At 37.7% G+C, this 27,198-nt stretch overlaps 1 protein-coding gene across 1 annotated transcript; it reads left to right on the top strand.

The window, feature by feature from the left end:
- Positions 1 to 487: 487 nt before the first annotated feature.
- On the top strand, positions 488 to 26,807 carry ARMC1 (armadillo repeat containing 1). The gene is made up of 7 exons (XM_010986862.3): positions 488 to 682; positions 3,994 to 4,214; positions 9,289 to 9,380; positions 19,436 to 19,625; positions 23,849 to 23,965; positions 24,052 to 24,126; positions 24,878 to 26,807. The coding sequence occupies exons 2-7, from the start codon at positions 4,032 to 4,034 to the stop codon at positions 25,067 to 25,069; spliced, it is 849 nt and encodes a 282-aa protein (XP_010985164.1). The 5' UTR covers positions 488 to 682; positions 3,994 to 4,031; the 3' UTR covers positions 25,070 to 26,807.
- The last annotated feature ends 391 nt before the right edge of the window (positions 26,808 to 27,198 follow it).

The following is a 27,198-nucleotide window of genomic DNA, read 5'->3' as shown; positions in this document are numbered from 1 at the left end:
AAAAAGAAGTTTCTATTTAAAACAAAAAGCTACTTTGCGACCTTCGCGCTGCTCGGAAGACAGTGCTAATGTTCTTAGTAAAATTGCAAAAAAAAAAAATTGTTTTTAAGGTTCTCACAGAAGCGAATACCACGAAACTACTCTATTGGAACTGAGAGAGCTGCTAGCGAAGAGTTCAATTCGAATTTCTGAACGTAGGAGTGGAAGCGTCCCTCCAGAGCGGGAAAGCTGGGAATTGTAGTCGGGGAAGTTTCTCAGCTGGAATCAAGTTCCACGGCTCAGCGCTTAATGGACGGAGAGTCGTTTGGGCCAATTCAGTTTTCCTGGGTTCTCATTGGGCCTTCTGGTTCAATACTTCGGGCATCTCTCTTGGTCACCAATGAACGCTTTAGTCTAAGAAGGTCTTCGCGGATTGGATGTCTTATCCTCGCTTTGGAATGGTATCAGCCAATGGGAGGGCAGAACCGGCGGATGCGCCTGGGTCACGGGGGAGAGTCGGTAGAGTCTTTCCCCGCCAGCGTCCTCGTTCTCTGGCTCTTAGAGGCAGTATGGTCGTTTGCCGTCGCTGAGCCCGCGGCTCCGAACGGAGGGACCTGCTCCGTGCCTCCAGGATCCCTCTACCTCATTCGTTGGTGTGGCCTTGATGCTGCGGCAGGCTCTGGACTCCTAAAGCGCTGGAGCGGTATGTAGGGTCCCGGGGCGGCAGACAAAGCGGTGGAGCCGGGAAGGCCACAGAAAGCGGCCCCGGCACCCAGTCGGCGAGTCGGCCTGAGCGGGGGCGCTCTGCCTGTCTTCTCAGGACCCAGCAGTGCTTCCCCTCCGGCGTTTTAAAGCGCCTTGCTCCCCTGTGACCTGTGAAAATGTTCGCTTTGTTCATTTACCCCCTATCCTCTGCACTTCCGATTTTTACGAACCCTAGAATTACTGATGGCTGTCATCTCCTTTCTTCTCTCCAGGTTGTTCTTTGTTAACTATTAGTTTTGTGCACCTGCGTGTCTATTAAGAGGAGGACATGGTTGTGTTTGGCTTCATTCAGGCGAGGCCAGTGTTCACGTCTCTGTATTTTAAAAACTGTTCTTGGGGGCGTTCGTGCATGTAGCACCTCCTTTCGTGGTAGTGAACTGATGTCTGAGGGTAGTGCAGTGTACCCCAACACCTGGCCGAATAGGAGTCCCCACTGTCTCAGGTATTGTTCTTGTTTGATAGTTGCTGGTAGTCTTAACACCATCTCAAGTTTTTATTTTCTTTGATCCTGACAACCCCTCAGGATTGTTATGAGAGGAAACTGAGGCTCAAAGGAGGTAACCCAACTTCTCAAAGAGTTACAGTTAGTTGCTAGTAAAGGGAAAGCCAGGTCTGGTGTCAATGCTTAACGTTACTTTTTAAAAACTCGCTTAACTGGGTGTGAATTTAGGTTTTGAGTGTGTAATTTCTGCGGCTCTGTGTATTTATGTTATATTTAATTCTGCATGTAAGAGCTAAATAATTCTTTAAGTTGAGTGGTAAATCTTGGCTGAAAGAACATCTTTCAGGCAGCTGCCTAATTATACAGGTGCCTCACATCAGCGAACTCCTAGCTTCCCAAAGTGGTTCCCTGACCAGCGGCATAGATAGACCTCACCTGGGAGCTTGTTGGCAGTGAGACTCTCAGGCCTCACCCGGCCTGCTGGCTTTTTTTTTTTTTTATAAAAGATTCCTTAGGTGACCAGAGTTCTTGTTAGAGTTTGGGGTGCGTTCATGGTCTTATAATGATTTATTTGTCCACATTAAGCTAAATAAAAGAGAAATTAAAAGGTATACCTTATGTTATTCTCTACTTTTTCCTGGCAGATCCTAATTTGAGCCTGCTCCTAGTCAGTGGACTGGTAAGGTTGGAAGTTTTAACTCTTGCCTTTGGTTCACCTCAAAGAAACAGGAAAGGCCATAACTTTTCCAGACTCATTCCTACTAAGTTTTCTAAGTACTCCTTAGATGAGAATGGAGCTCTCCAGATCCAAGGCCAGTATTGTGTGCAAAAGACTGTCATCTATGATATTTAGTTCTTAAATGCAACTCTATTCTTGGGCCTTTGGGCCAGTGATTGGTTCTGCAGATTCCACTTTTGGATAGGATTTGTGCTGGTGATAGCGCATAAAAAGCTCATGAGTAAGCTGGTTTGTAAACAGGGATATTGAGGATGTTGTACCTAAGAGGCAACTTGCCCCCAAACCCTTTAATCTTCTCTCTGTGCAGTCTATTGCTTTTTTTTTTAAATCCTTTTTTAAGTTGCCTAAGTAACTGTTTTCATTTTGAGAAACTTCCATGCCAAATACTATCCATTAATACATGTAAAAGGCTTAGTGTACTTGGCGCATTGTAAATGCTCAGTAACAGTTGTAAGTTACATGGAGTCAAACATCAATGGAAAATAGTAAGATTATTCAAGAAATGGTATTGATATAACTTATAAGCAATTAAAAACCACTGCAAAGGATCTTAACTCACAACAGCTGTGGAAAAAAACCCAGATAAAATACTTAAAAATTTTTGAATTTTCAAGCAAATGCGAAATAAAGGACTCAAGAGAAAATGAGGCTTTAACACGATAGTATTTGGCAGGTAATATCCATTTGATAGCTGCTATGATTCGTCCCATTTTATAGATGAAGAATCTAAGACCAAGAGTTTAAGTTATCTGCCTAAAATCACATTTGCCAAGTGGTGGAGCCTGGGTTTGACTCACTGAGAGCCTGCTTTCTTAAACTAATGTATAAACAACTTTCCTGGGAGAAGTATCTCTCAGCCACTGCCCCACCACCCACCACCACTGCTTTACTCTCTGTATCTTTGTGTATTTCAATACATGGGGAAGCCATTTCTGCTTAATTACTTTCCCCCACCCCTCCAATAACTTGAATAGCCTTTCTAGAGTTACAGAATAATTGTGTTCCCAGCCCTCCTCCCCCAGTTAGCATTGTTTCTGTAATTAGCGTTAAACTAACTCATTAATTTGAGGAAAGTATTTACACCTTTACATTCTTCTGAGAAGAAATATAATGTGTAATTTGGTTAAATGGAGTTACTGTTTTTAACTTTATGCCTATATGAGGATTGTTCCTTGATATTTTGTATTTTGGCTTTTGTATATGTTTATCGTGTTACATTTTCTAAAATATCTTGCTTTTATGGGAAAAGAGTGTGCTGAATTTAAAAGGAAGATATGGGAAGTGTAAAGACTGCTGACCAGTTTAGGAGATAGTAAATAAGGTTTTAGCCCAGTTCTATACTAACTACCTTTTGTCACCTGGGGCAAGTTACTTAACTTCTCTGTGACTGTTTGCTTAGCTGCCAGATGAATTCCTCACCTCAGGTTCTGTTTCATTCTTCTGAGTGTGACACACTCCGGGGGCAGGTGTGCTTAGATTCCATTCAGATTCACCCTGATCTCCCAGACTTCACTGGCCTGAGGCACAGGGCAAGATACCCTTCTTGGCTTCTTTGTTCATAACCTTCTTTGACTCCCTCCTTTTTCTAAGGGGATTTTATCTTTTGTAAACCCAGTAGACTGGGTTTTGTTCACTGAAGAATAAGAAAAAAGCTGTCAGCTAGCCATTTTCTCTGAGGCACTTGTCTTAGGCTCCAGAAATGTTCTAGCGGAAAGGAGCATTGGCAGCGTTGCAGGTTGAGAAGTGTAGCAAAGGTTATAAGCGTAAACTGTAAAGCTCTTGTTTATTGTGACTTTAGTGTTAAAATATGTATTGCTAAAAAGGAACTTGTTGGAATAATGAAGATGGCATATGTTCTTTAAACACTGCACACATAAATAACTTTTTTTTTTAAAGTCAGCTTCTCATGTTCATTTTACTTTTCTTAAACTGGAATTGCCAATTCTTAAGTTTCTGTGTGATTTAGATTCATCTGTTTTTTTCTGAAGGTGTTATAATTCTGATTATTTAACAAATGCCATAACATACCTCAGCAGCTTAGAACTAATTTTACAAAACCTTTCTACAGAATTTAAGAAGCTTTTGTTCATGTGTGTGGCATAGAAGATGAATTCCTCCTCCTCCACCATGAATGAAGAACCTGATGCACTCTCGGTGGTGAACCAGCTGCGGGATCTGGCAGCAGATCCATTAAATCGAAGAGCCATCGTCCAGGATCAGGGATGTCTGCCCGGCCTTATTTTATTTATGGACCATCCCAACCCCCCTGTTGTCCACTCAGCTTTGCTGGTAAGTTGCCTTTAGGAATCTCAGTCTTGGTGTTATAATTTTGCAGTAAAGGAGAATTTGAAAAAGTACTAGATGACATGGTAAAAAGTTAAAAGTAACTGTAGAGGAATTAATGAAAAGTTTGGATGTATTTTTGTATGTGCAAACATATATGTATGTGTAGAGTCCTTTTACACAAGTGGTAGCACACTGTATTTTTATTTTTTGACACAAATCATAGGATACCATGTGTGTGGAATGTTCTGCAACTTCCTTTTTTCACTTAAAAAGAAATCTTAAGGGTTAAATCATAACAGTACAGAAAAACACTCACATTAAAGAGGCACTTACTGTTTTGTTTTGTAACAGCTTTATTCAGATGTAAATCGTGTACCATATAATTTACCTAAAGTATGCAATTCAGTGGATTTTAGTATGTTTACAGAGTCGTGCAACCATCACCACAGTCAATTCTAGAACACTTCCATTACCTCAGCAAGAAACTGCTCTTTCCCTATTTCTCCTCAGTCCCCACCCGCCTTCCCTAAGCAGCCATGACTTTCTGTCTCTTTATATTTGCCTATGCCAGCAAAAGTGCCTATAGATCTTTAATAAATAAAATCATATAATACGTGGTCTTTGTGACTTTTTTCACTGAGCATAATGCTTTCAAGGTTCATCCACACAGTAGCTGCAAGGTACTGCATTCCCCTTTACAGGTGAATGACAGTCCATTGCATGGCTGTGCCGTATTCTGCCTATCCATTCATCAGTAGATGGGCATGGCACTCGTTTTAATATAAGACGGAAAGGAAAAGAGAACATATACAGGATCATAACTAATGCAGAAGGAACTACCATATTGGAAATGAGGGGACTAGAGAAACATGTTAAAGAATAATACCAGACAGTCAGGCAAATCCAGAAAGTGATCATTTCTGGAGGACAAATAATTCAGGTCTGTGAACAATAAATTTCATTAAAAAAAAAAAAGCAGTTGAGGTGTAGGAGAGTAGCAGTAACTATTATAGACTAAGAGACTTAAGAGATATCAAACCAGGTGTAATATGTGGAACTGATTTGAATCCTGATTTGAACAAATCAGCCGAAAATACATTTTTAGATAGCTTGAAATAAATATAGACTGGACAGTAGGTATTAAAAAACCATAATTGCTTTTGCATAGTATTCTAATAGTATTATCATTAAGTTAACTAGAAAGACCCATTAATTTCTTAGGGTTGTGCTGAAGTATTTACAAATGGAATTATACGTCCTCTTGAGATTTGCTGTAAGTGCTCCAGTGTGGTTAGCGGCAGGGGAGATGGATGAAGCGAGATTGCCAACAATTACCGAATTGTTGAAGCTGAATGGTGGGTACATGGGGTGACCACACACTTTGTATACTTTGTGTCTTCTAAAATTTTCATAACAGAGTTTAAATGAAAATTAATGTAATAGAAAATTTAAAACTCATTGTCCTTTACTTAAGGACCCATGATCATTTCTCATTTAGTCTAATTTCACAAGTTCATACAGAAAAATAATACAGGCTTTTTTTCCTTTTTGAAAATCAAACTACGTAATGCAGATTTCCTATGTTACCCTTCACAGAATGAAGTTTGATAGGCAGAACCGACACTAATGTGAGTGACTGGTAGTAACAAATGGGAGAATTTGCATGGCCCCTAGTTTGGGTCCTACTTCAGTGAGAATTGCAACAAGGATAAGAAGAAAGAAACCTTTTTGTTTTTAATTTTTTAGCAGTTGCTCTAGGTTTAACTTGTCACAGTCTACTTTTAAGTAAATCACATGCTTCACATATAATGTAAGAATCATACAGCGTTATATTTCCATATCCTCCCATCCTTTGTGCTATTTTTTGTCATACGTTTTACTTATATGTAAAAAATCTACAGTATTTTTTTGCTCTAAACAATTATCTTTTAAAAGATTAAAATTTTAAAAATCAAGTGTACTTTATATTTACTGTCACATTTACCTTTTCTGGTGTTCTTCACTTCTTAGCACAGATTCATGTTTCTAATGGTGTCTTTTATTTTCTGCCTGAAGAACTTTAACACTTTTCTGTAATGCCGGTTTGCTGGTGGCTTTTTTGCCTGGTGCGTTACAAAGTGTTGTTTCGCTGTCTGGCTCAGATTATTTCTAGTAAGACTGCTGTGGTTCTTATCTTTGTTCCTCTCTATATAACATTTAAGCCTTTTTCCTGCTATTTTTGTGACTTAATCACTGGTTTTCAGCAAGTGATTGTTATGTGCTTGATATGGATGGCTTTCTTTGTGCTGTGTTTTTGTTTGTTCTTGTTTTGCTTGGAATTTATTGGATCTTGGACCTGTAGTTTTCATCACTTTGGGGAAACTGTCATGCATTATTTTTTCAACTTTTTTTCCCTCATTCGCACTCCTCTCCTGAGACTCCAGTTATGTGTGTGTTAGGCTCACGTTGTCCCACAGGTCACTATTGCACTGTTCTTTTTTTTTTTTTTTTCTTTAAGTTTTTTTCCCCTCCTTCTCAATTCTGAATTTTGAGTAGTTTCTGTTGCTACATTTTAAAGTTCACTGATCTTCTTTTCTGTAGTATCTAATCTGCTATTAATCCTCCCCAGTGTGCTTTTCATTTTAGACATTACGTTTTTATTCTCTAGAAGTTACATTTGGGTCTTTTTAATGTCTTCCATTTCTTCCCCGCCTCCTTGTTATGTTTTCCTACTCGTCCTTGAACATGTGGAATGTATTTATAATAGCTGTTTTTGTGTTCTTGTTTTCTAATTTCACCTCTGTCATGTCTTGGTCTATTTCTATTGACCTTTTTCCTTCCTGATTATGGGTCATATTTTCCTGCTGCTTTCCATGCCTGGCCACTTTTAATCAGATGCCAGACAGATTTTGTGGTTTGGGGTTTGGATTTTTTGGTATCCTTACAAGTATTCTTCAGCCTGTTCTTGCTTGTAGGTAGGTTACTTGGGATCAGTTTGATTTTTTCAAGACTTGCATTTAGGCTTTGTAGAGTGACTCCAAAGCAGCCTGTGTTCTGTGATATCACCACTACTAAGGGGATGCTCTGCTGGGGATTCACCCTGATTCCTCCTGCGTTATGAGATCTTTTCACTTCTGGCTGGGGAGACACAAACGATCCCTTGCTGTGCAGATCCCTCCTCTGTTACTCTGCTCCGCAAATTCTAGCTGCCTGGGGTGTTTTCTGACACCAGCCAGTTCTCTGATCCTCTGTGAACACCAGCTGGGTGTTCAGCAATTCAATTCTGACGCTAACCACTCAGAGTTAAGTATCACATTCCCCAGGTTTAAGGCTCATGAGTCCCACAAGACTGTCTTCACTTCAAAGGCTAGTTGCAAGTATCAGGTCACCTGGATTTCTAACTAAGCAGCTATAAATTGGGTGATCCATTTGACTCCCCCTCAGTTTGATAATTTACTAGAGTGGCTTCAGAACTCAGGAAGCCACTTTTCTTGCATTTACCAGTTTGTTTGTTTGTTTTTCTTACAAAGGATACAAATGAACAGGTAGGTACATAGGGCAAGATCTAGAAGGGTCCTGAGTACAGGAACTTCTATCCCTGTGGAGTTGGGGTGTGCCACCCTATGGCACGTGAATGTATTCATCAAGTCAGAAACTGTATCTCCTTGTTGAATTTTTACAGAGCTCTGTCTCCAGCCCCTCGACCCACCCAGGTCAGTGGGTGGGGCTGAAAGTTCCCACCCTCTGGTCATTTGGTCTTTCTAGTGACTAGCCCCTTCCTGAGGCTATCTAGGGGCCCTAACCTAACTCACTTATTTGACATAAACTCATCCAAGGGCGATCCAAAGAACCGCCTTGTAGAGAACAAAAGAAACTCCTATCAGAAAATTCCAAAAGTTTTAGGAGCTCTGTGCCAGGACATGGACAAAGACCAAATATGGACTTACTCTGTACCACCCTAACCTCCCCAACTCTGATCTCTGCCTCTCCAGCTCAGCAAGACCACTGGGCTTTGCTGGCCTTCCCTCCCCGTGCTGCAGTCTGGAGCCGCCTCCAGAGCAGTGGGATGGGGCAGTTGTCGGGTCTGCCTCATTGTTTCTCTTCTCCAGGGATTCCAGTCCAGCCTCTTGTCCAGCGTGTTTAATAAATGTTGTCCTGTTTGTTAGTTTTTTATGGAGGGAAGGCAGTTCCCTTGGCAGTGAATCCTCTGTGGACTGAAGTAAAAATTAAGGTAGTGGTTACAGAAAGGGTAGGAGATTGTAGTCAGAGACAGGTTGTTGAATTTGTGATTTCATGTAATGAGCTGGCACTTTGGGAACGTAGTATAGAGGACCAGTAGACAACATGAAGGTCAGTGGCCTGAGATGGTTCTGGGTGGTGTAATTCCCAGAGGTATTCCCCTGCAAATCAGGTATGAATAGTCTTCAGTGAAGGATGAGAGCTCTGTCTCATGGTACAGGAGGTCTATGGAACAGCTAATGAAATCCCTAAGAATCAGCATATGAAGCAAATACTTGCAAAAATGTACTTTAAATCTTAAGAGAAAAGCACCCTAGAAAAGTTAGATTCACAAAATAGAAATTTGTGAGAGTGAGTTCATCTTTTGCTTTTCAGCAATAAAAAAAAAAGATATTTTAAAGATAAATTGTAAAACTTTAAACTGTTAATTCCATAAGGTGGTAGTATGTTTTGTCCCCTCAGCAGTTTATTTTAATTAATATGTAAAAAGCACCTAGGGAAATGGTGGCTATTGGGACTACTCCCTGAAATTAATAAATCAGGAATGCAGTTCCTCGTATTCTTGACAAGATGAAATGATGAAAATAGAATCAGAACAACCTAATTCTGACCTTGCAGATAAGTTAGGAACCTTCATTTCAAAGACCAGATTCAGCTACTTCAGCTTGGATTATTTTTCTCCCCTAGAGGACTGATTTGATGGTCACACTTAAAGAAGAGTTTCTAAACACTTCAAAACCAAATGATTCTAAAAACAAAAACCAATGTTTCACTCTTTTTCCTCCTGCAGTAAGTTAGTAGCAGGTATAATTTTGAATCATCTAGACATACGAGTTAACCTATATTGTTTTTGCTGTAGGCTCTTCGATACTTGGCAGAATGCCGTGCTAACAGAGAAAAGATGAAAGGAGAACTGGGTATGATGTTAAGCTTGCAAAATGTCATACAGAAGTAAGTACGATAGATGGTGTTTCCTAATGGAATAGAAAAATGGATCTTGTTAAATGTTCACTGGTTAATACAAAATTTTGCTGAGATTTGTATTCTAATATAAAGTCATACTTCTGTGGGTTATTATGTCCAGAAATATTCTGATGGTCAGTGTTCTGATTATTTTTTAATATTAATAGTAGTCCTTCTGAAAGTGTTCAAATTTTATTTTAAATGTTGATAAACGTTCTACTTACGAATAATATTTTTAAAAAGAAAAATCCCAACTTAAATGAAGTTTTGTTAAGTGTATGTGAATTGACTTGCTAGCCGAGCAACACATGTGACATTTGAAAATATGCAATATTATAGTGTAGTACAGAATTCTTCATTACTTCATCTCAGGATCTTAAAATCTTACTCAAAAGAACCTTGACCAGTATCATGACAAAAAAGAACTTTTGGTGATGTTTTCCTGAGCACCATTGAGAGGTGTCTTAAGAGATGTAGAGCTATTTAATTTGAATTTTAGCAAATGGGTGGTTTTTAATTATACCTTTCATTTTACTAAGATTTGCCTATCTGTCATTTCATCCTGTTATTTACAACTTTTTGATTTGGGTTTGACAGATAACAGTTTTATGGATGAGAAAAATACAGAGAGGCCAGGTTTCTTGTCTGTAGTCCTTCAGCTGTGTTGCCTCTGGGGGTGTCAGGTATTGCCCCTTTCTTGGACCTTGCTGATTTCCTTGTAGAAGACTTGAAATGGAAGATTAAGTGTTTTGATATTTCCACTGTGTCTGGAAGCAAAAAAGCTAATGCTTTCTGAGGTTTTATGTTACTTTGTATCTTGATCTCAAGCAAGACATGACTGCCTTTAAATCTATAATAAGTTAGCGTTTAATTTGATTTTTAAAACTTAGTTTCTTTGGCTTGAGTGCTCAGAAAAGTTCTGTAATTCACATTTTAAGTTAAATTGTATCAGTAGAGAATCATCTAAACTGACTTCCAAGGCAGAATATTATTTTCTTAGTGTTCTTGGCTTCTAGATAAATTTTGTTTTATTAATCTTATTTTTGAAAGATTACTTAAATATTTGTTCTCATTGAGTCAGCTACCTGATAAGGTAGTTTATGGTGCCTTGGTCTTTGATAATGACAAGCTAGGAACAAATAACAGAAAAGGTTGACTGCCGTCATCGTGTTAATCATTGCTTATGGTTTGAGGTGAATTCCATTAATAAAAATTTGGGTTCTGGTTATGACTTGAGACATATGATCTCTTTGACCCTCAGTTTCCTTATCTGTCAGCCTGCAGTAACATCTTCAAAGTGCTTGGGAATTCAATGGGGTAATAATGTGTAGAAATGCTCTGTAAATTCTAAAGTGTTGTACAAAATGAAAGGTTGCATTATTCTTGTTCCTAGTGTGCTTTAATGCCATATAACTGAGTATTTTTAACTGCCATGTTAGTTTTTTTTGAAACACTGAAAGGTTTAAGCATAATATGGATAATAATAAATTAAGCATGGTATTTTATTAATATGATGAACTTAAGATTGTGTATTCCTTTGATAGGTATGGTTATTGAAGCTGAAAATAGGTGGTAAAATTTTTTAAATGTAAGAAATAAGATGAAAAATTAACGTTGATATATTTAAATATACTTCAAATCTGAACTTTAAAGATTTGGAGCGAGTTTTAGAGGTACTATAGGTTGAACCTATGAAACAGTTTCTTAGCTTGGTTGGCTAAGGTTGTGGTGTATATATATGTATCTGTGAGCGAGTGATACCTCTGCAGAATAGTAGGTAGACTACTTGTATCTTTGTAAGAGAAGTGTTGTGTTATCTTGCAATAGCATCTGGAAAGGAGATCCTGAGATAGAGTTATAAATGGAAGAGGTTTATTGTGAGGTAAGGTCTGTATAGACAGGGGAATGAAGCAGGAATGGATCACCGTCTTTAGGCTACAGTGCAGGTCTGGTAACTGGGTGGGGCCAGGAGAGTCTCAGATTACAGTACAAATAGGTAACCAGTTCAAGGGGGGAGCTCCATAGCAAGGGTTACTTTGTAGATGAGACAGGCATTGGGCAGAAGTGGCCCGGCCCTAGTGCCCCCACTGCTCAGTCGTTGGCTGGGGTCTGCTGGGGAAGAGCCAGGCCTTGGAGTGAAGGACTGAATGGTGCAATAGATCTCAGAGCCACTACTGCTGGTGGCTGTGCTACTATACTTGCTGCAGCCGAAGGGCAAGTGTCTTTCTTAGAGGGAGATAAGCAGTGTATCTCCGTGGCTGCCATGAGAGGCTTATCTTTTTAATTCAAATAACGTATATCTTTAGGACAATGTGGCTATCATTACTGGTGCTTCCAGTAGTAAAAACAGTTGTACATTCATTGCATACTCCGTTATAGTTTGGTCCTATCACCCTCTCAAAAGTAGAGATAGGGTATAATTATTTTTATATACGTTTTTCAGCTCATTTGGCTATTAGAGATCTCAGATTTGAAGGTTGCCTTTCAAGCTTTTTAAAAAGTCACCTCTGTTTACCAAAATAATCATCCTAGAAGTTTATCAGTGTATTTGAATGTTAGCAGGTTAATAAAACTGTGTTTTGGCTTATAAACGTTAAGACAATGAAGTATTAGAGTCGGGTCTTGGTTCAGCATGTTTAACTTTGTGTTGTGAATGTCTCATGGCTTGGACATGATTTTCTTTTTTAGGAAATTGGATTGCTCTGGCATTTTTATTTTCTCCTCATGTACTTGTTTCTTTTGGGTACCTGTATTAAAAATCAAAATGAAAAGTTTTTATCATAGAGCAGGGTTTTCTATATGCATAATGGTTTTGACACTGTAAACATATATTCTTAAGATACTGTTTTGTACTTTGACATCTGTGTTGCCAGATACAGATAACTGATTTATCACTATTCCAAATTAAGTAGTTTATGGACTAATAGTCATCCCATTCTTATACAGGTCATCTTGGTGAGCCGTACGTAGCACAAGAGATCTGTTATATATCTTAATGGTTTTCAGTGATGTGGCTGCCCCATGACAGTCGGGCAGTCACCGTGGGATTCAGATCATTTCTCTCTGTTTAGGAGTACTGAGTTAGGAAGAGACTTAGCTATGATTCTATGGAACCGTGCAACTAAGGAGGAAGCAGAAGGATCTTCCTATACCTGGGAAAGACCCACAGAACAAAGATAATCTGTGTGGAGGGACGCTGCTTTATTGATTAGAGTGATCCAAGGGGAAACCAAGAGGCAGAAGTAGGTAGGGAGAGTAGAGGTTATTCTTAACATGAGAAGCAGAGGGGAAAACAGGGAAGTTTCTGTGTACTAAAATATTTGCCCTTTATTCACCAAATTATGTTTTGTACAGAATTTTGCTGAGATTTTAACATGTTATTCAGCAGCAGGTTTGACTTGTGTTTACGTCAAATTGGTGCTCACAGATTGACAATTGGATTGACTTCAAAGTCACTGTTACTTTCAGTTCTTTAACTGTGGAGAGAAATTTAAGGTCTCTGTCACTCAAAATGAATCTGGTATTGTGTTCTAATTTTATTCTCTTCCATAAATAAACACTTGTCATTAGAGGTTAGAACCTTTTTACACTTTATTTTTAGTCCTGGATCCCTCTGCGAAGAGAATTTTCAGAATGTCAATTTAGGGGAACATTTAAATCAAGTTTAGGACATTTGTTAATTGGTATTTCAGAAGTAATACTTCTGATACAAGATGCAGTTCATAAAAGCACTTGTGAATATCTAACATGAAGTATGCTATAAATAAAAGCCACTTTAATAAAACGTGGCATCTCAACTTTAAAATATCTCATTTCATTTGGAGAACTTCCTAAAATTCTAGATTTTGAAACAGTGCCATAGTAATGGTGGTCTATTCTTCTTGCTAAAATCTTGAGTGAAAGTGTGCTTCATTTCTTTATGCCTTTTTTGTGTTCCTTTGTTTTTTTTTTTTAAATATTTTAAAATCTTATTGTGGTTTATTTATAAAGACTAGAAAATATAAAAATCCATAATGCCATTTATCTTTTCATTTAAATATGTGCTTATACATACATATACTTAAACTTTAGATTGACATGAAATCAGACTGTCAGAAAAGTGGTACAGACAGCATAATAGTACCAAGATACCTGTACCTGTAGTCCCCAAATGTTAACATTTTACTGTTTGTTTTAATATTTGAACTTTATCAGTATTTGCTTTATCATTCCCTCTCCACACGTGTTGTTTGGTACATATGTATTCATAACTTATATATAGGTATTGTGAATTATGTATTTTAGGTGTTAAAAAATGTCCTTTGTCATGTTTAATGTTCAGAGTTGGGACTGGAATTCTCCTTTGCTTGATGTCAGTATAGGCTGTTTCTATTTGGCCTACCTTTGCCCATTCCTTTCTTTTTTTCCCCATTCCTTTATTCCTGAATCACTTTGTCTTAATTGTGTCTTGCTTTGTGAGTCTGGTTGAAAAACTTTTTCTTTTAATTGATGAGCTAGGTCCATTTATATTTACTGCTGTTACTGATATATTTCATCTTAACTCTTTTTTGTTATAGTTACCGGGTACATCATGTTACAGTAGTTGTGTTTCTCTGCATGCTGTTTTATTTTGAAAATTTCTTCTGATACTTAGATTTGTCTTAGTAGTTGCCTTTGTATTTATACTTTAAAAAAGGTTCTAAGTTGTCTGTTCTCTTATTTAAACTTTCACTATCTTGCTTATTTTAATGGTAATCTTCTTTTAAACTTTTTTGTTGAATTATAGTCATTTTACAGTGTTGTGTCAAATTCCAGTGCAGAGCACAATTTTTCAGTTATACATGAACATACATATATTCATTAGTCACATTTTTTTTCGCTGTGAACTACCACAAGATCTCGTATATGTTTCCCTGTGCTATACAGTATAATCTTGTTAATGGTAATCTTTTGACTCCCACCTATTATGTGTTCCGTGGTCATTGACTTTTTCTACTTTCCTCTTCTCCCTTTTCCTTTCTTTTTTTAAGTTGCATTATGTCTACTTTGTCAGAACATTTATATATTCTTCCATTCTCTTTCCCACCTTTATTTTAAATTTAGATCTACAGTAAGATATATAAAATGCTTATCATTAGTCCTTTTGCTAAAGCTTTCCCAATCATTTCTTTGTTGGTTGAAGTTGCTCAAGTAAGCTTCAAATACTCCTTGAGTTCTTTCATGTTTAAAACTCTTTTTCTATAATTTTGATAGTTAAAGGACAACTGGACCATCCTGGTTCACCTTTTTGTTCTCTTGTGATTCTTGAAAATGCTGCTACATTTTGCCTTGATTTTTATGGGGGTTCTTTTTTGTACTTTTTTTTTTTAGAACAGAGATTGGCAAATTTCTCTTATAGAATAAAAAGCCAAGTAGTAATTATTTTAGGCTTTACTGGGCTTATCATCTCTGTTGCAATACTCAGCTCTGCCCTTGTGGGTCAAAGCAGCCGCAGATGATGTGTAAATGAATGGGCTTTTGCTCAAGGATCATAGTTTCCCTGCCTTGGACTTCATTGTTCCCTAAACAGAGCTGTTGACTTCCTTCTTGGAACCTTTCTCTAGGATTTTTTTTTACATTAAAAGATAAGGGATGATTTTCTGGATTGCATAAATGTTACAAGAACATTTTTTTCTTAGTGAACAGCACAGAGGAAAAAATGCAAAACCAACTCCTAAGGGAAAAGTTGTGCAGTTCTTCAAAAGACCATAGCAAGTCTTCAACAATAAAATGGTATATTCATTGCTTCCATGAAGTATATGGAAGTCTTAATTGGCTTTTATGGGCAATATAAAATGTTATTAGCAGCATCTAGAATTAGAGTGAATTGGTGTTTATGACCAATAAGGAAATATATTCAAAATTAAAATTATTTTTGATATATAATAAAGATCAGAGCTCACCTTTAGTTGTATTTTATGAATAACATTTTGAACGTTTTCAATATACATAACTAATTAGAAAAAATGGTGAGGAATCAATATACTTCATTATTGAATAGTAAATTACTGAGAGTAAATTCCAGTTACTTAGATGAAGGAGCTTTTCAAGATAGTCTTTTTTTCAGGTGTCAGATTTTAAAGACTGAACTAAATCCAGGACACTAATCAGCTCTTTCAATTTTCACTTGCCTAAGAAGATTAGAGCAATTAATACTGGTTTAATTATGCAGTCTTTCTTACATTTATGGCCAAATGTACCATGTAACTGTAGACTTTTTGTACTTAAATGTTTTGAATCACAGTATTTGAACAGTAAGTTTCTTTTTTTTTTTCTTTTTTTTTTAATCTTGGGTTTTTCTTTTTGGTTTTCAAAGCATTTTTTAAAAATAAGGAAATCATTTATAATTTGTTGAACAGCAATTATGCAGAGATATTTGTGATACTTCATATAGTGCCCAGGTCAAGAAGAAACTTTGTTTTAATTCATTTTTGTTTAAACGCTTTTGCAAATTTCATTTTGCCTGAGACAGAATTTTACTTAGTTTTAAGAGACATCTGTGACTATAAGTTAGAGGTATTCCCTTAACTGTTTCGTAGGAGGGGCAGCAATAAAATTAGTTCTACAAGATATACCGGAAGAACATGCTTAGAATAATAGTGAGACTGTCATGTTGATTTGATTATTTTATTCTTTTAGAATCTTTTGGTTTTAAGTAGATAAAGATTGAAAATCTTCCAGAAAGGAATTTATTAGTGTATGAAAATGAGGAAGCTTTGAAACTATGAAATAAAGGGAGTGAAAAATAGCGGTAGTGGGAGTATTTATTTTCTATAACCATTTTTGCCAGTTTGTGGTCTGTAATTGCTTTGTTTATCTAAGTAGATGTAGCCTTTGTGACTCCATAGATAAGGTATAGTTTTTGTTGTAAATCTGCAACTTTGTAATTGAAAGTTAGTGTGATTGGCCTCTGGAGCTACACAGGTAAAATTGTTAACTGTGTTTGTATCACCTTTGCAGATTGTTCTTATGAGTAAATGATAGTTTCTCTCCTTAGTATGTTGCTACTAATATGGAAACCACCAGAACAGGTTTATGAGAGAATTAAGTCCAGAAGCCCTGAGGAATCCATCAGCTACACTGATTTTCTTCTGCCCTGGGAATCTGGGGAGAATAGCTCTATACCATCTAGCTCATATGCCATCAGTCTAGCTCTGTACCATCTTGGGAGAATTACAGAAATTGTCACTCAGATGGTTTTTTTGTGGAGCTAATTTCTTTTGCAGGACCTCAGTCAGAAAGGGTGCTAAAGAAATGGTTTGTCAGAAGAGTAGGAGCAACAATCAGGAAAAGGAAAGCTAGCTTAAGGAAGCTGACAGCGGAAGCAGTCTTCCTTTCTCCCTGAAACTCTGTCCAGTATGGTAGTCATTAGCCACATGTGGCAGTTTAAGTTTTAAATAATTAAAATTGTATTTAAAAACCAGCTCCTTTGAGTACGGGAGGTTATAGCTCACTGGTAGAGTGCATGCTTAGCAGATCCTGGGTTCAATCCTCAGTACCTTCATTAAAAAACAAACAAATAAATAAATAAACCTAATTACCTGCCCTCACTCACCTCCAAAAAAACCAAAACCCGATTCTCAGTCACTTTAGCCATATTCCATGTGTTCAGTAGTCATGTGGCTGGTGGCTACGTTTCTGTCATCTCAGGAAAGTTACATTGGACGGTACTGTTCTAAAACTTCATTGCCTAACTGCATAAAAGGCAATTTTTATAGTTTAGATTACTTTTATTTCATGGATTATTTTTTTAAGTTTTAATGGAAGAATTTCTCAGTCAAAAAGTGTAGATATTTTTGTGTGTTTTTAATCACTATTAATTTTTTCAGATGGTATCAATTGTACTCTTGCCAGCAGTTACTGTTCAGTTGCATTTTTTCAAACATGGGATAGAATTGCTGCATTGCCATTCTCCTGTCCCCTCCAGTTCTAGATCAGTTTCCAAAAAAGATTTAAACTGTCTGTGTTCCTTGAGGTTGAGATAAGATGGCTGGTTTGGGTGAGCACGTGATAAACTCACAAATCGATTTGGAAAAGTTTTTAATTTGCATTTTTCCTGTGATACAGTCTGTAATTTTAAACCAGATTCTCAAAGGGGTTAGTAGTCCTATTTGGTTATTAAGAACTAGTCTTACAGTTCTTATTCTGCAGAACAGGAAGATGATAATATGATGTTACAGTCTTTTAATGACTCTTGTCGCTGCTGGTTGGTTAGGAAGCACATTAAAAAGTTCTGAAAGAGTGTGTGTTTTAAAAATTATTATGAGAAGGTCATTAGTTGAATCTCCTGTTATGTGTTGTGATCATTCTTTTATCTGATGCAGATATCTAAAAACAATACTCATGGTAGAGAAGGGTAACAGAGACTATTTTTTCCCTCTTTAATTCATGAATACCTCCTGCCAGTGTCCTCATGCTTCTTACAGCTTGTGGTTGGCTAGTATTTAAAATATCTCAGAATTGCAGTGACCTTTTTAATAAACTATAATACAGCTCTCAGAAAAGTGCTGAGACATCTCCTAAAAAAACAGTCTTTTTGGTAGCTTCCTGCAAAGCCAAAATCATTCAAAAGTAATTGATCTCTGTCGTCAACAGTAGCCCAGAAAAACACTCGGTATAGTAAATTGGGGATCCAGAATATTGCCATATTAGCACCCCTGGAATTGATGATCTGTAGAGCTAGAATGTGTACAGTCCGAATATCAGAAATTGAAGTATTTCTGCTCATTCATTAAACAAATGGATTGCCAAAAATTTTGTTAGGGACCGAGAATACATCCCTATTCTTGAAGAGAAAGAAATAGAAAGTTAAGATCCATGGTATAAGTGCAAGCGTAGTGCTTTAAATGCAGGGGAGGAGTGGGGTGTTGGGGTGTGGAGGCTTCATAGAGAAGACGGTGGTTGAGCTGAGCCTTCAAGGACGTGGTCTAGGTGAAGCTCTTCTGACTGAGGGAAAGGCATTCATAAAAGGGCACAGTGAGCTGATGTTGGTAAAGCTGAAGGGGACAGATTTTAAAGGCCTTGAATGTGCGCTAAAGGGTTTGGACTTAATTGAGCCCAGTTAGAGGTGATATGAGGATTATTTTCTTATAGTTGTGTACTTTTGTCTCTGCTATTCAGCTGATAAGAACCATTACATCTGTGCTTCCAGTTATGGTACCCACTTCCATGTGTGGCTGTTAATTAAAAGTAAATAAAATTCATTTCTTTAGTTGCACTTGCCACATTTCAAGTGCTCAGGAACCATGTGAGTGGACAGTGCAGAGACAGAGCATTTCTGTTGATGCCAGAAGTGCTGTCGGGCAGCCTGACAATAGATGTTTACTTGAGGAGCTACAGTAGGATTTAAAAGTTTAAGAAGGAAAACTTTCGTTTGAGTTGTGGTTTAATGATATATACATACTTTGTAAAAGGTATATAAAAAATGTGAATTGAGAAGATCAGTTTGAATTTACTAAGACATCCTTTTGTTGAAATAAGTAATGTAAATGATTCTCTTCTAATTTGTTTTCTTTTGGATTTTTTAAAAATTTAATTTAATTTTTTAAACTTTTTTTTTTTAATGGAGGCACTGGGGATTGAATCCAGGACCTTGTGCATGCTAAGCATGTGCTCTACCGCTGAGGTATACCCACCCACCTCCTTTTGGATTTTTATGTGTTGTATTTTCTTCAAGGTCAAATTGAGTGTTGAATGTTAGTATTAATCCGGGGACATGTTATATCCTGATCTTTTTAGTTGATTTCTTATTAATTAATGATTTCTATTAAATGTGCTTTTATACCATTCTGGTGATGGATTTTGAATATTAATGAACCATAAGTTTAAAATGAAATTAGAAGATTTTATTATGCACTACATGATTTTCTACATTATTGATTATTCTGGGATTCACTGATACTTTTTTCAAACTGAACAAAGCATCAAAATGAAGAAAACAAAGTTTTTACAAAGTTGAGAAATAAAATTACAGATTCAGTAGAAGTGACAGGACTCATTTATTAACTTATATGTTTCCTTTCAAGGACTACAACTCCAGGAGAAACAAAACTGCTGGCCTCTGAAATCTATGACATTCTTCAGTCTTCTAACATGGCAGATGGTGATAGTTTCAATGAAATGAATTCACGTCGAAGGAAAGCTCAGTTTTTTCTGGGAACCACAAACAAACGTGCCAAAACAGTGGTTTTGCATATAGATGGTCTTGATGACACGGTAAGGCTTTTGTAAACACATGGTTCATAACATGGGGAAGAGAAACCACGTTAACTAGTTACTTAAGTGTCACCTGCGAACAGTCTTTAAGAATAAGTCCCAGTATCAGTGTTTTATACTGATAAAGGGGGGCACGTGTGCTAAAGAGGTCAGTTAATCAAAGGACATAACAATTTTAAATATTTATGCACCAATTATGGAACTTAAAAATGTATGCAGCAAAAACCGACAGAAACGCGAGGAGAAATAAATTCACAGAGCTGGAGATTTAAAGCGCACTCTCTCAATTAATAGAACAAGTATACAGAAAATCAGAAGGGATATAGAAGACTCAAATTACGCTTACAACCAGCCTAACCTAATTGATATTAATAGAATACTGCAGTCAGCAGCAAGATAATATTCATTCTTTTCATGTGCACATGAAACATTTACCAAGATGGAATATATTGTGGCCCATAAAACAACTCTTAATTGAAAAGAATTAGGACCATGCAGAGTATGTTCTCTGAGCACAGCGAACAGCAGATTAGGAGTAACAAATCCCTCAAGTACTTTGGAAACAGAATAACACATGTCTAAATAATAGTCCATGTGTCAGTGAAGAAGTCAAGGAGAAACTAGGAAGCATTTTGAACTGAGTAAAAACGAAAATGTACTATCAGAATTTGTGGGAAGCAGCAAAGCAGTGTTCAGAGGGGAATTCATTAACACCAAATGCCTAAATGTTTTTACACAAAAGAAAGAGATCTCAATGACTTCAACCTCTACCTTAAGAAACTAGAAAAAGAAGAGCAAATTAAATCCAAGGAAGAGAAGAAACATAAAAAGCATAAATCAATGAAATGAAAAGCAGTAGAGAAAAATCAATGAAATCTAAAGCTGACTTTTGACATGATCAATTAAAAAACCTCTAGCCAAATTGATCAAGAATACAAGAGAGAAGTCACAAATTATCAGTATCAGAAATGAGAACATTTCTATAGATTTTTAATATAGATATTAAAAGGAAAATAAGTGACTATTTTAAATTAGTTTATGCTAATAAATTTGATAATGTAGATGAAACAGGAAAATTTCTTGAAAGACACAAAAGCTCACTCAAAAAGAAATGGAACCTGAATGAATAGCTCTATATCTATCAAAGAAATTGAATTTGTAGTTAAAGACCTTACCATAAAGACAATTTCTAGCTTAGATGCCTTCAAGGTGAATTCTACCAGATTTTTTTTTAAACTTTTTTTTTATTGAGTTATAGTCATTTTACAATGTTGTGTCAAATTCCAGTGTAGAGCACAGTTTTTTAGTTACATCTACCAAATGTTTAAGGAGACAGTAATGACACTTGTACCGTCTTCTAGAGTAGTACAGTGTAGTTTTTCTCAACTCATTCTACTTTGCTCTTAATATTGGGCCTCAGGGTTTAGGAGTCAGTAAATAGGGGTTGGGGAAACTTTTTGTATGCATGTTATCCGCGGCATTGCCAAATAACTCAACAGCTATCTTACTGAAACTGGGGCCACAAGGTCTGAAAAGTTTCTAGAAAGCAGGTTTTGGTAAATGTAAATTGATTGAGTGAAAGACATTAAGATACATAAAATGTCACAAGTACCATCTGTTTAATGTTAATGAATAAGAATAATACAGTTCCTTTTTAAATCGAGCACAAAGCAAATAATAAAACCCAACAATGCACACACACAAAATACAGGCCGAAATGTCTTAAGAATGTAATTGCTTAAATCGGAAATAAAATATAAGCAAGTTAACTCTAAAACTGTGCTGTAATATTAACATTTTTTGGTGACATAGCCTGGCGCATAGTGCATACCAGGCACTATTTTAGGCACCAAGGGTACAGCAGGGACCAAAATAAGCAAAAGCTCTTGTAAATCCTGTGTTTGACCTCATTAAGCTCACACAGTTGGAGGAGAAAGTCAGTAAGCCAAGTTGTACGGTATATTAGAAGTGGTAAGTTTTGTAGAGAAAAATAAAGGCAAGGTAACTAGGAACTGCTGAGGGGTGGGGTGGTAGGTTACAGTTTAAAATAGGAGGGTTCAAAAAAACCTGGAGAAACTGACATTTCAGCAAAGACTTAGGAGAGTGAGCCAGTGGATACTGGAAGAGTACATGTTCTCTCCCTCTCCTCCTCCCCCCTCCCCCCTCCTCCCTCCATCTCCCTCCCCCTCCCCCCACTCCACTCCCTTCTCTCCTAACATTGGCAGACAGTTAGCTTTACCCCTTCTACCTCCTGGCCCAGTTCCTAATTTGATCTGCTTACGATTCTCACAACCTAATCGTCACCTTACATCCCGATCAAGAGGTTATTCATCCTTGGTGGCTTATGCTTGATCCTGTTTACTCTGTTGAAGATCTCAAGGTTACCAGGGAAATAGCCTGTCCCTGAGATCAAATCTTCAAATTGAACTCCACCCCTGGCAGATGTGTTAATTTGTGTAAAATAAAGACAAATTAGCCTCATGAATCTGGTTTCTCGCTGTCACACATAGTTGAAATTTAGCGTCAGACTCTTTACTTGTGATAAACCAGGCAAGTTGCCTAACATTTCTGTTTTTTGTTTTCCTCACATTTAAAATAAAGCATCAGCTTAGACCAGTAGTATCCTGACTTTCTGCATAGCTATATGTGCTATGCAAACTTGTCTTCACTTTCAAGTTTACTATGTGTGGAATACGTGGAATAAATAAACACCCACCCTTTTGGCATTCATTGCCTGAAGGGCTTTGCAGAAGGGGCAGTGCGCTACAGGAGTCGTCTGTGGGTCTGTGTGTGGCCACGCACCACTGTATCTCAGATCCTTGCTTGAGGAGCGCTGAAATGCAGAAGCGAAAGAGTGATTTAAGTAGGGAGATAAACAGAGATGTGAGTTGTTTTGAAGGATGTGGGAATAAGTTTGAAGACTGCCTTTATTCAACAGAAGAGGAGAATGAATCAGATAATTTGAAGGCATTGCTTCTTAGGCTGTGATCCAGAGACTTGGAGTCATTTGCAGGTTCCTGTCCTCTCAAGTACCAAAACAGAGCTTGGTCTCAGTACAGAAACAGGAGAATTTAGAGGAGATGATTTGATGTACGGGCTGGAGGTGCAGGGAGGGATGAAGAGAAACTGTAGTTACTTTTTAATCCATTTTCTTTTTGGATCTTGTGTTAGAGGTGACTGCTTGTTATCCACAAGTGGATGTGTTTGTAGACAAATGAAAATAAAATCCTATATATATAAAATCACGTTTAGAGATGCACGTCTGCTTCTACGTGGTAGTGATGGCTTAAGTGATGGAATAGTCTACTGAGGGATGAAGTAGAAAGAAAATCACTCAGTTGTAGCACTGGACCTTGGAGATAAAATGAGATGGAGATGAACTACTCAGCGGTGTAAGTAGACGGCCAGGGCAGTGTGTTATTAAGGAGTCAAAGACGCACTGAAGGGTGTGTGTTATGTTGTGTTGTCGGGGAAATGAGAACCAAAAAGAGGATATTGATGACCTTGGAGAATGCGGTGGTAACCATGGACAATGCCATAAATGAAGGACGCAGTGATGGTTATAAATACTAAGTGCTTTAAAAAATAGTGACTCCGACACTGACCGTTCACAATTCTCACTTCAGTCTGTTGGAATTTGTCCCTGGAGACTTTTAAGCTAGAGCAGCGTCAGCAGATCTTTTCTTTAAAGGGCCAGTTAGTAAATAGAGATTTTGCAGGCCATGTGGTCTCTGCTGCAACTAGTAACTCTGCTAGAGCATGACTAGACTTAGATGGTGTGTAAACAGATAGGTGCAGGTGCTTGTTCAATAAAATTTTATTTACAAAAATAGCTGTTGGACCATAATGGACCCACCCTTGAGCTAGAGGAACCTCTGCTTTTCAGCTTGTTTTCTGTATTATTCTTCCATTCTGTTTGATTAAAGATTTCAATCAACATTGACTCATTTACTTCTGATTAAAATGATTAAATATTAGTGACGAAGCTAGAAAAAAATCTAGCAGGAACTATTTTGTTGATCTTACAAATTGTAATAAACTTGCCTAGGCACAAGCCTTTCTGTCCCTTCAGATACGAGATTGTAGAGTTCAGATAGGGACATTTGCTTCCCCTGGCCCCCTGCTCCATCCTTCCTCCCAGATATAATGATGGGTTCAGTGATGTTTGAATTGACCTTTATTGTTTTGCCAATTCTAATCACAGTTTGCTTTTACTTTTTCAGTCTCGGCGAAATCTTTGTGAAGAGGCTTTGTTAAAAATTAAAGGCGTCATTAGTTTTACTTTTCAAATGGCCGTTCAAAGATGTGTGGTGCGAATCCGTTCAGATCTGAAGGCAGAGGTTGGTATTTTAAATGGCTGAGTACGCTTGCAGTTACAGGGAGACACGCCAGTGTTCAAAATTGTCTTCTCTTTATCCTGGCCTAGGCCTTGGCATCGGCAATAGCATCAACCAAGGTTATGAAGGCTCAGCAAGTCGTGAAAAGTGAAAGTGGAGAGGAGGTAAAGCTTCCTTCAGTTTGCTTCACGCCTAGCTCTGACTACTGCTGCTGGCTGGCAGGTTGCTAGCGTTTCTAGACCTGTAGCTGCCTGTGTAGGAATGTGACTGAGCGAGATTACCCTGAGGTTTCCTGATTAACAGTAAACACTTTTAGAAATAGAGAGAGCCCTCGTGTGGATTTCAGAGTCTGTCCTTGCTCTTGGCGGAGGTGTCTTGCTGATTTTATATGGAAATAAAGGATATGTGGTTTCCTTGCCTCCGTATCCTTTCTAACCTCAGTGTTGCCAATCCAGAAAGTAAAGACCCAACCCCACCATTGAGCAAGTGTGCAGAGTGAAAATCTTTGCCTCTTGCTACAGTTTCCTCTAGCTTTGTGAGAGCCAAAAGGAATCTATGTGGCTTTAGCTCATTTGAGTTCCCATAGAAAGGAGGGGGTTCAGTGGCCCTTCGGGGCCCCCAACAGCCAGATGCTTTTGTCATTTTTAAATAGACAAAAGGTTGAACATTTATTCCTGGAGCCCCTGGAGAAAAGCGTCAGAATTTCCCTGTGTAGTTCCTCCTTTCTGTGCTTTGCATCCTGCTCAACAGTTGGGTCCACCGTCATGTAAGGGGATACTTTTGAAAGGAATATAGCCTCGGAGCATAAATACGGTGACTAGGATGAGAAGTAAAATTGACTTTTAACTTATGACGTGTACCTGTGTATCAGTTAGGTTGACCTTGTCATAACTCTTAACATGTTCTGTGTATCAGATGCTGGTCCCATTCCAAGACACACCTGTGGAGGTAGAACAGAACACAGAGTTGCCCGACTACCTGCCTGAGGATGAGAGTCCCACGAAGGAGCAGGACAAAGCAGTGTCCCGGGTGGGCTCACACCCGGAGGGTGGAGCTAGCTGGCTGAGCACAGCTGCAAACTTTCTATCCAGATCATTTTACTGGTGACTTCAGTTTGGGGCTCAAGGACTGTGTGAACAAACAAGGGGCCAGTTTTCCATTGTTGTGGTGAACTGTCAAGTGCAATTTGCAATAAGTTATCATGAAAAGTTTCTAGACGACATGATTGAGTATGCTGCATTTCGCATTTTACTGGACATTCTACCCACTGAGTGGTAAAAAGGACAGAGGCTGCAGGTGGAGTTGCTTTGTTTATGAAGATATTTTGGCTTTGTTTTCCTTTGTTTAATTGCCTCACTTTTTAAAAAACATGGGTCCACTGTTAAACCAAACATACACATGTACAGCTTTACCTTTTATGTGACATGAAGCACGTGATTAGGGAAACTTGCTTTCTGAAGCCTTAGGACCTGTCTGAAGAGAAGTGGCTTTTTTTAGCTCAAGTTATGCATGAATTACTGAACATTGTTCTCTGCCTTTTTTCATGAAAGAGACTTGCTTTGGTACTCGTCACTGAAAGTTGAAAGCATGTCTCATCATTCCCCTTTTGTGCCTTTTTTATTTTGCCAACCATGTTTATAGAAGAGACGTTACAAATGATATTCTGTGAATTAAAGCATATTCATTTGAACATAATAGTCCCCTAAAAATACAACGCTACAAAAACTTGGCAGTCTTACTTGTTACAATTTTAATAAGATTAACACAGAAATCAGTTGAGAAGGAAACACGTACATCAGCAGGGCTACTGGAGACTATTTGGATGTGACCAAATGTGGTTCTAGTTGACCGCTCTTCAGTTGGGTTTACGTCAGTGCTTGAGAGTTATGTCCACCCAAATTCTGGGAGTGACTGTATATGGCCTTTAGGCCTTACTTTGGTTACACACTATCCCCTGCTAGAAAAAAAAAATAGTAGTAAAGAACTAACAGACTTGAAAAAGGAAAACAAAAATGGAATGCCTCTAATGCCACAGTGGTGTTTGGTAGAGTCTAACCTTAAAACGTGAATTGCTTGGCAGATGCCTATTCCTTGTATTGCCTTTTGTGAATCTATTACGAACATGTAGTCATATCAAACGAAAAGAAAAAAGACTCAAATTATTGCTTATAAAGAAATAAAGCCAGCATTCGTCCACTTAATCTTGTTTCTCATGTTAACAGCCAGAAAAAAAAAAGACGACTTCGGTGAAAGTAAGATAAATATAAATATATATACATATATATATATTTTTGGTAGATAAGAGCTAATTACATATATGTAATGCTTTATTAAATTTCTGAAATATTTGGCAATTAAAAGTTTTCTTTTGGAACTCCCGACTAAATCCAGATAAATCTTAATGCTGATACGATGAAAAACTCATAGGAAGAAATTGAAGACTTTTTTTTCATCAACGTGTAGAGCTGCTATTTTACTACTTGGACAATGTGAAGTGAGACTGGGACCCTGGAGGGTCTCCTTGCATTTCTATCGCTTCTCTTTTAAAGAAAACTAAAAGATCTAGTGTCTCTGGAGAAAAACGATTGTAAAATACTCCACCAACAAGAGTCTTGAGTTCAAGAACATTGTGACCTTATGGAGGGAGGGGCGTTGAGGGTATTGAGAGCGATACTTTTTCATGTGTCTAGGCTCTGATTTCAGGTGACACGCACAACTGAAAATATAAGCTTTCAGGGCATGTATTGCTTTAAATGCATAATACAGCTTGCTGCCAGACCAGATGTGTTGGAAAAAAAAAAAAAACAAAACCACCTCCTTTCTATAGCCATGGAAACAAAGTTTACTGTTGTGTTTTAACAAGTTTGTATTTTATTTTGCCTCGCCACACATCTGCTTATTTAAAAAACGACATCCCTTTGGTAGCAATGGTTCCGCACAAGTAGGTGTTGCAGCTTGATGTCTGTGTGTTCTAATTCCCAGTATTCTTTGACTCCAGGTCTCATAGAGCAGTTAAGGCAACTGTAACAGCATTTTTTGAAATATATTGTAAAATAATAAAAGATAACATAATTAAAATTGAGTGGATATTGCATTTTTGCAGTAAAGCATTATTGATTCCCCCAAAGCCTGTTTGCATGCACACTGCCTGGCACCTTCTAGCTCCCTGTCGGTGTGTTACCCAACTAATTCCCACGCCTCTTCCATTCATCTCCTTCCCAGCACCACACCTGCCT

The sequence above is a fragment of the Camelus dromedarius genome, chromosome 30 (assembly GCF_036321535.1).
Source record: "Camelus dromedarius isolate mCamDro1 chromosome 30, mCamDro1.pat, whole genome shotgun sequence".
Classification (NCBI taxonomy): domain Eukaryota; kingdom Metazoa; phylum Chordata; class Mammalia; order Artiodactyla; family Camelidae; genus Camelus; species Camelus dromedarius.
This window is presented reverse-complemented; position numbering and strand designations above follow the sequence as displayed.

Excerpts from the sequence above, each read along its gene's own strand:
- ARMC1 (XM_010986862.3), top strand. The coding sequence starts at position 4,032 with ATGAATTCCTCCTCCTCCACCATGAATGAAGAACCTGATGCACTCTCG. Across the intron at positions 4,215-9,288 it reads TTGTCCACTCAGCTTTGCTG|GCTCTTCGATACTTGGCAGA; the intron begins GTAAGTTGCCTT and ends TTTTTGCTGTAG. Across the intron at positions 19,626-23,848 it reads TAGATGGTCTTGATGACACG|TCTCGGCGAAATCTTTGTGA; the intron begins GTAAGGCTTTTG and ends TTACTTTTTCAG.